The sequence below is a fragment of the Idiotropiscis lumnitzeri genome, chromosome 19 (genome assembly GCF_059441095.1).
Source record: "Idiotropiscis lumnitzeri isolate Australia: NSW breed Sydney's pygmy pipehorse chromosome 19, RoL_Ilum_1.0, whole genome shotgun sequence".
In the NCBI taxonomy this organism is placed as follows: domain Eukaryota; kingdom Metazoa; phylum Chordata; class Actinopteri; order Syngnathiformes; family Syngnathidae; genus Idiotropiscis; species Idiotropiscis lumnitzeri.
Window position 1 is genome coordinate 13,755,503 of NC_142409.1, and position 7,805 is coordinate 13,763,307.

Here is a 7,805-nt window from a genome sequence, read left to right on the forward strand (position 1 = left end):
AAAAGTCGACACACCCTTTTCTTGCGAGCCCAATGTTGGCCGCTCACTTGCACAACTCAAATCCAATGCCGTCGCGAGGGGGACAGTCCAAAGAAACTACTGGGACCGTGCGGTTGCACAAGTGCGCACACCCTCTTCCAAGTCGCCGGTACTCGATTCACTTGAGTTACAGTTGCAGTCTCTGAGTTACATTTATGTTAGTCGTACTTTGTTCCGGTGACTTTGTGGTTGTGCTCAGACTGAACCGATCTCTTCCAAACTCTTTCCAAACGGATGAACCCCAAATCAAGTTCAGATGTTCGGGTAGGCTTTTATTTTTGGTGAGTGGCACACATTCATGTTTGAAAATAACATGGCTCCAACAGGGGTGTGTCGACTTTTGCAATTGTGGCCATGCAACACGATGTGGTGTGAAGAGGATGAATGAATACGGTGCAGTTTTGTCAGTGAGCGCACGCACGCACAAACGCACACGCACGTTGATTCGCCAATGAGGACAAGATGGCGGCGACGTCGTCATCCGAGGTGCAACATCTGGTGAATTGTAAGTGAATTTTATACATCTTGTCGTGTTGAACTTTGACCTCCAAGACAGTTAGCCTCGAGTTGTGCTAACATGCTAAGCTAGGAGATGTCAGTCATATAATATGCTCAATTCTGCAATTATTCAAATGTATTTAGAAAATTCTCATTCATTTATTTTTCATTGAGCTCAGTCAATAATTTATTTAATTCTGAGCAGTTTTACGTTTTTATTTGACCTAATCATCGATTAAATTCCTGTCCTAGTCATTAGAAATAATACAATAAAAACAACGTGTTTTGTTCAGATGCCTTTTTTGGGATGTACAATTTGTCATCGGCTATCTAAATGTTTTTCAAATGGAAAAATGAAGCTTCCGTCTGGAGCCGCTCAAAGCCAATGCATTCTGTCTTTTTCTTCTTCCCTCCTCATTTGGACCGACACGCTGCGCTGTGAACTCCAAAGTCAGCGCGCGCGGCTCGCCGTGAAGAGGCGGAGGAAGAGGAAGCCGCGTGGGAGGATGAGGATGAAGAGGTAGGAGGAGGATGTCGCTCCAATGTTACGTAAGCGCTGTTTTGCGCTTGCCGTCTCTGGCGCTTCATCTTGGGCCGTTCCATCCCAAATGCTTCCCAAAAGAAGCGTCAAGACGGGATCGTTGGCCATCCGAGCTTTCCTGACTTATTTGAGCCATTTTTGTCATTTGCCGAGTTTGATTCTCTCTCTCGGCCCAGCGAGTCCACTTTCGGAAATGTTGCGAAGGTGACGAGGGACTATTTGATTCATGCTTTCCACGATGTAAAGCCATATCGGTGGCGATTAGGGAATCGAATCCTCGTGCACACGTTTGACTGCTGCGTGGCGGCAGATGGTCACGGCTTCAACGCGCCGTTTACCTCAGCCGCCATCTGACACGCCGGCGTCGCTTCCCGTCGCCGGCGCACTTGTGGAAACAAAAATGTTGTTTTCACGGACGCTTCATTTGAAACCTTTTGGGTTTGTCTTAAATGGCGTCAAGGTCACGTGGAGGCTGAATCGTCATCTGAAAATTGGCCCGCCCAAGTACGCATTCCTTCCTGTCAGCGGGAAATAAAAAAAGCAGTTGAAGGTGACGCTGCTGATAAGTTCAAGTGGAGCGCTAAATGTGGCCTTCGCATGCGATAAGATGTACTCGACGACCGACGGCCTGTCACAAGTCCGGCCCGTCATGAGTCCGGACCCGACGGCTCGCGCGCTCAGAGGCCCGACGGGAGCTGAAGCTGACGTTGGATGCCGCCGCAACAATCCCAGGTGGGTGACCCGCGACTTGACTTCAATTTAAACCTTCCAACCGGAAAAAAACAGCTGAGCTTGGATGACTTCACAGTTGAGCGAAGGCAAAATGCCGCCGAAAGTTGTGTTGGCAAGGACGAGTCGAGATGTCGCGTGCGAGCCCATTGGCGACCCGATTGTCGTTTGCAAAGCCAACGTGAGACAAACAAGGCAAAAGAAACGGGTGCAGTCCTCGTTTTGTACACTCGCCCTCACCAACTTTTCAAAAATTGGCATCTTTTACAAGCTTTTTTTTTTTTTTCCCGCTCCAGTCGATTGGAGAAGAAAATTGGAAATATTTTGGGGGGAAAAAAGGTGATGGGATGAGGATATTTAAATACAGGCCATCGCAAAAGGTTTTGCGCTTCCCAATGAAACTTGACTTGCTTGAAATCTTTGGGGCTCTTCTTTTGTCTTGACTCCGTGACAGTAACTCTGCAAGACTCTCCGGAAGCGTCACAGTCAAGACTTGAGACGGACGCCGCGTCGGCAGATCGCCACCGCAGACTTTGCAAGCAGACAGAGAAAGGTGAGAGAATCTTTGAGGAAGACCACGACCAGAGTCAACTTTGTTTTTTTCTCCAAAAGTTGTCCGCCATGGAGCAAAAGGAAGCGTCGTCCACTCCTGAGCCGGTTTTCGAGACGCGACGAGTCGTGAAGGTTGAAAGTGAAGAAGAAGAAACTTTCCAAGAGAGCGCGACCACCTTCACGTCTCACCTCGACGCAAACGACCGGAGCGACGCGGCCCAACTTGCCCATCCTAACGAGAGCACGCGAGCTGAAGAAGAAGGTAAAGAAGTGGTTGAAGAGGAAGGCGATGAAGATGAGGAGCAAGGAGGAGCAAAAGGAGCCGAGGTGAGAAGACGCTCAAGACGGATGCCTGAAGAGATTCACGACCGTGATCATGATTCGACGATGACGATCATAATAGATGAACAGAAGCTCTCCAAAGGAAGAAGATGAAAAAACAAAAAGTTCTTGCTTGCGTATGACCTGGAAGACATTTGCTCCTCATCCGCTGCCGTGTTTGTGCGTGTGCGTGTTTGCAGGGCTCAAGTCGCGCCCACGCGCTTCTTCCTGACCCGGCGTTCAACAGAAGATGCAGCCTGCTGGCCAGTGAGGTGAGCGAGCTCCTCCCACCATGTGGCGGCCATTTTGATTCCTTTCTTTCATATAAAATGGAGAATTCAATTCATTCCAACTACGTGCCATAAGACTGGCCCAAAATGATTTGAGGATTCAAATGAATTATTTTTGGCAAACTGCAAAGATTCTACAATACATTTTTCAAATGTATACCTTTCTTATTTTTAGGAAATCATAGTCTCTTTATTTTGGTTTGTGTATTCATTTTGATTCATTCAATTATTGCTAATGGATTAGTTGTAAATTAATGAATTTATTGATTTTTTAATTAATTGTTGAATTAATTTTGATTTTATATATTATTCATAAAATAAGAACACAATTTTTTTTTATTATTAAAATGAGTTGTTTTACGTGTTTGACAGCGAGGTGTTTTTTTTTTTACCCCGCCTACAATGAAAAAAAACATTATTTTTGCTCTTTAAAAATATTTGATTAAATAGGCCCATTTGTTGTTGTGATATTAATAAAAACAAACAAAAATGGGACTGCATTATGATATTAAAATAAACAATTAAACCAAAACGCAAACATGGTGCGGATTTGGAAAAAAAAATATTTTGCCTCATCTACATAGCAGAAAAAAAAAACCCAACATTTTGGGCATTTTTATTACTAAGACAAGCAATTATACATAAAAAACGGAATGACACAGATTTAGAAAAAGGGTAAATTGGGCAATTCATTGATAATTCATGGAATGAAATGTCCATAATTGGATGAAAACGCCTTAAAAAGCATGTGGCATTGCGTGAACTGAAGCCAGCGTTGCCGTGGGCAACCGTCCTTCAAAAGATCTCGCTTGAGTCGACCAAAAGTGTCCAAGAGAAGGCTCGCCGTCACGCAGGCCGCGCAACAAAAAACCTTTCACCGATATGTGGGTGGGCGCCACGTCCTTGGTGACTCATCAGCCGCTTTCTGAAATCCTCTCAGCTCGCTCCAACTCAGACTCGGTCGTGAGTCATCACGCCGCCAGGAGGCGAGCGCTTTCTAAATTTAGTGCCGCCGGGTTGCTTCAAAATCTGGCACGTTCAACGCAAAGTTCTCAACTTCCAGGCTTAATACCTGAGCTGCCAATCACAGCTTTTGCTGTTGCCACGGCGACGCTAAGCTTCACAAAGCTTAGCTGCCGACAGAAAGAAGTAACACATGCGAGGCCTGAAGATGATAACGATGACGACGACGACGACGATAACCGTGACGACGACGACGACGACGACGACGATACAAGCACGTTAGCAGTTACCTCCTAATTGTTTGTGGTCCACTTTTGGAACGTCTTCTTAGGTCAAGTACAAAGAGGACTTTGAGAAGATGAAGGGTCAGAGTCTCTTTGTCCCTGCGGCAGAGCTCATTCACGCCAAGAACATCAGCGCCGTGGTGTCAGAGGTGTCAACACTTTGGGTTTCAAATTGGCGTCGCGACGCCCGCCTAGCTCCTCACGCCGCTTTGTCTTCTTGTTCTTGTTCAGTCCAAATACAAGCAGGAGGGCAGGAAGGAGGCGTCTTTGTCCCTCTACTCGCTGCTTCCGGACACGCCGCAGATCCAACGAGCCAGGGAAGTGAGCCAGCTACGGAGCGAGGTGCTTACACCGCAACGTCAAACGCAAGCGGGCCGGCGTCGGCGCATGCCGCCGACGCTTTTGTCTTTGTTTGGGTTTCAGGTTAAATACAAAGAAAACACAAAGACGTCGTCCTCGCTGTACTCGCTCATGCCAGAGACCAACGACACGCATTTTGTCAAAGAACTCACCGACATCCTCAGCCAGGTAACACGCGGCCAATTTGGCCGGCTGACGAGACCACGCGTGACAGCGACAGCGCGCCACCTCTCTGTGCCCGGCAGAACAAGTACAAGGAGGAGGCGAAGAAGGAACTGAGCGGCGCCTTGTACTCTCAGCTTCCCGAGACCAGCGAGACGCATCTGGCCAAGAGCGTCCGCCAGTTTCAGAGTCAAGTGCGAGTGTTTCCTTCCATTAACGTCAACCGTCATCCGGCCAAATCTTCACACGTGCTCTCTTGTCGTCGTCGCCTCGTAGCAAAAGTACACGCAAGACGCCAAGAGAAAAGCCTCCGTCTCCCTCTACTCCCAACTGGCCGACACTCCCGACATCCAACATGCGCTGGAGATGTCCCAGCTGCGGAGTGATGTAGTCGACCGCCTCGAGCTCGAATGTGGCTCCCGTCGGCGTGATCTGGTCACCGTCTCGTCTCTTTCAGGTCAATTATCGACCAAAGGTTCTGGTGAAAGGAGCGCCGTCTTCTCTCTACTCTCAGCTCACCAACACCAACGAGATCCACTTTGCCAGGGAGATGACCGAGCTGCACAGCCAGGTCGCTAGCACGTAGCACGTAGCACGTAGCGCTAGCACGTAGCGCTAGCACCAGTTGATTTTGCTGAAGTTGCCGGAAAGTTGTTTCTTTCCAGTTCCAGTACAGGACAGTTCACGACAGTACCGAACCAACCCGAATAAGCGAACCCTGCTAGGCACCGACGCCCGACTGAATAGCACAAATTTTCAAATCGTAAAACACCCACCCCTAAAAATGTTCAATTGCCCTTCTTCAATCATTTATTGTTCCATTTCGTTCCATTCAATGCACATCTTATACATATATTTATATCCACATATTTTTCACTGTTTTTGTCCCATCAGTTAATTTGCCACATTAACTGGAAATGTTTTTTTTTCTCGACTTCCTCTGGAGTGAGTCTGACTGCACAAAGGCCAGGTGCTTGACGACTATTCACCTGCCTTTAAAAAAGAAAAGGAAAGAAAAAGCCCGTCACAGTGTCTTTGTCGTCCAACAGCTCAAGTATCAGGAAGACGGCAGGAAGAGCCTGAGTCGGCCGGCGTACTCTCAGCTGCCACGCACCGTGCAGACGGAGTTTGCAAAGAATGTTGCTGAGCTGCAGAGTGAGGTGAGACCTTGCCAATGGAACAAATCCAACAATCTTTGTCCTGTACTCGCGTCTTCACTTCTGAAAAAAAAAACATACTTCCACACTTTAAACGTTTTCTCACCACCAGCGCCGCTACAAAGAAGCGGGCCAAAAAGGCGGCAACTCGTCCTTGTACTCGCTTCTCCCGCACACTCTGGAGACGCTTCACGCCAAAGATGCTTCCGAGCTCGCCAGTCAGGTAAAAAAAGAGAAATGGGAAATGGCTGCCATTGATGAGGAACATCACCTTGTCCCCGTCGTGCAGGTGAAGTACAAAGAGGACGGCGTGAAGGAGATGAGCGTCAACTTGTACGCGCTGATGCCCGCAACCATCCACACGCGACACGCCAAGGAGATCTCGGACCTGCAGAGTTCGGTACGCGCGCAAACACAAAGCGATTGCTGCGTAAAGGCCGCAAGGGAAGTTGGCGGCGAGATTCGGGAGATGCTTTGCCATCGTTCCTTTGCTCAACGAGGTGGTCACTGTCCTGGCAACCAAACGGATAAAGTATGAGCGTGCGCGTGTGTCGCAGGTCAAGTACAAGGAGGACGCCAAGAGGAGCCTGCCGCAGAGTTTCTACTCTCAGTTGGCGCAAACGGCCGAGACTCGCTTTGCTAAAAGTGTCACGGAGCTTCGGAGCGAGGTCAGATTTGTTGGGTGGGCTACGCCCGTCTCTACGTTTGTTTCCGTGCGTCGTACGTCGTTGGTGACGTCGCCCCCTGCAGGTGAAGTACAAGGAGCACGCCCACAAGCGGATGGCGTCCTCGCTCTTCTCCGGCCTGCCGCAGACGCTCGACACTCAGCGAGCCAAAGGGCTGACGGAACTCCAGAGTCAGGTGATGAGTCATGCCGCCGCCGGGAACGCTGACATTAAGCGACGGTATCGCGCCGCTTCCGGATGTTTTGGATCGGAGATGCCGATGAACTGCTGAAGAGGAATCGTTCAAATGCGTCAAAGCCCATTTTCTCCTTTTTGTTTGATCGGCGCAGGTCAAATACAAGGACGCGTCCTCGTCCCTCCACCGCCTCCTCGCCGAGACGCCGGAGACGCAGTTTGCCAAACGCGTGTCCGAGATCCGGAGCGAGGTCGGGGCGGCGTCCGCGTTGTCTTGCATCTTTGCGCCGACGTTCTTCCGCGTTGTGACCGCCGCTCGCGTTGCGTCGCAGGCCAACTACAAGAGAGACAAAGTCGACTCGTCCACCTCCTCGATGCCACGGACGCCGGACGTCCGGTTTGCTCAAGACATGGCGGACACGCACAGCCAGGTGGGTCCCGTGTCAGGGCGACGCCCACGCAATTGAAAACAAACCGAGACCGTGACGCTTCCGTTTTGGACAAGCGCGTCCCATGGCCTAAAATTGGCAATTCCAATCAAAGTCGTGCCACTCAAATCTTCCCCCGCTGCACGGAACCACGAGATGGGTTGTGATGAGCCCTCCTCTCGACACCAGAAGGTCAAAACCTTCTGCGGGTGTCACGAAGGCTTCAAATAGCCGCCAATGGGAAGCCGCTCTGATAAGTTGCGTGTGCGCGTGTGTGTTTTAGGCCAAGCAGCAAGCGGCAGCGTCTTTGTACGCCAAACTGCCCGAAACGTTGGAGACCAAACACGCCAAAGAAGCCGGCGCCCTCCAGAGTGAGGTCAGTTCTGCGTTCTCGTGTCGTCCTTTTCCATCAAACGAGCGCGTCCGTCCTGGTGCCGCTACAGAACGAGTACAAAGCCGAGGGCAAGAAGCGGACGACGTCGTCGCTCTACTCGCGGCTTCCCGACACTCCCGAGACGCGGTTGGCCCGAGAGGTGGCGCTGATCCAGAGCCAGGTACTCCTATTGACGACGTCCAAATTGCGGCCGTGTGACCTCAGAACAAATACAAAGAGAGCGGCAA

General features: G+C 49.9%; 1 protein-coding gene across 6 annotated transcripts in view; it reads left to right on the forward strand.

Annotated features, from left to right (window-relative positions):
• Positions 1-450: 450 nt before the first annotated feature.
• The window catches only part of LOC148318722 (uncharacterized), a 17,838-nt gene continuing 10,483 nt past the window's right edge, over positions 451-7,805 (forward strand). For 2 of the 6 annotated variants that reach the window (XM_088282493.1, XM_088282492.1), the window contains exons 1-20: positions 910-1,057; positions 1,539-1,810; positions 2,262-2,360; positions 2,420-2,686; positions 2,881-2,952; positions 4,265-4,366; positions 4,449-4,559; positions 4,641-4,745; positions 4,823-4,933; positions 5,016-5,126; positions 5,197-5,310; positions 5,789-5,899; positions 6,009-6,119; positions 6,186-6,296; positions 6,454-6,564; positions 6,647-6,757; positions 6,912-7,007; positions 7,089-7,187; positions 7,468-7,560; positions 7,628-7,738. In XM_088282493.1, coding sequence (XP_088138619.1) covers positions 2,429-2,686; positions 2,881-2,952; positions 4,265-4,366; positions 4,449-4,559; positions 4,641-4,745; positions 4,823-4,933; positions 5,016-5,126; positions 5,197-5,310; positions 5,789-5,899; positions 6,009-6,119; positions 6,186-6,296; positions 6,454-6,564; positions 6,647-6,757; positions 6,912-7,007; positions 7,089-7,187; positions 7,468-7,560; positions 7,628-7,738 — 1,938 coding nt within the window. In that variant the 5' untranslated portion in view covers positions 910-1,057; positions 1,539-1,810; positions 2,262-2,360; positions 2,420-2,428. Of the gene's footprint in view, positions 545-909; positions 1,058-1,538; positions 1,811-2,261; positions 2,361-2,419; positions 2,687-2,880; positions 2,953-4,264; positions 4,367-4,448; positions 4,560-4,640; positions 4,746-4,822; positions 4,934-5,015; positions 5,127-5,196; positions 5,311-5,788; positions 5,900-6,008; positions 6,120-6,185; positions 6,297-6,453; positions 6,565-6,646; positions 6,758-6,911; positions 7,008-7,088; positions 7,188-7,467; positions 7,561-7,627; positions 7,739-7,782 lie in introns of those variants that run through there. The other 4 variants (XM_088282490.1, XM_088282495.1, XM_088282491.1 and 1 more) reach the window with 4 other exon arrangements.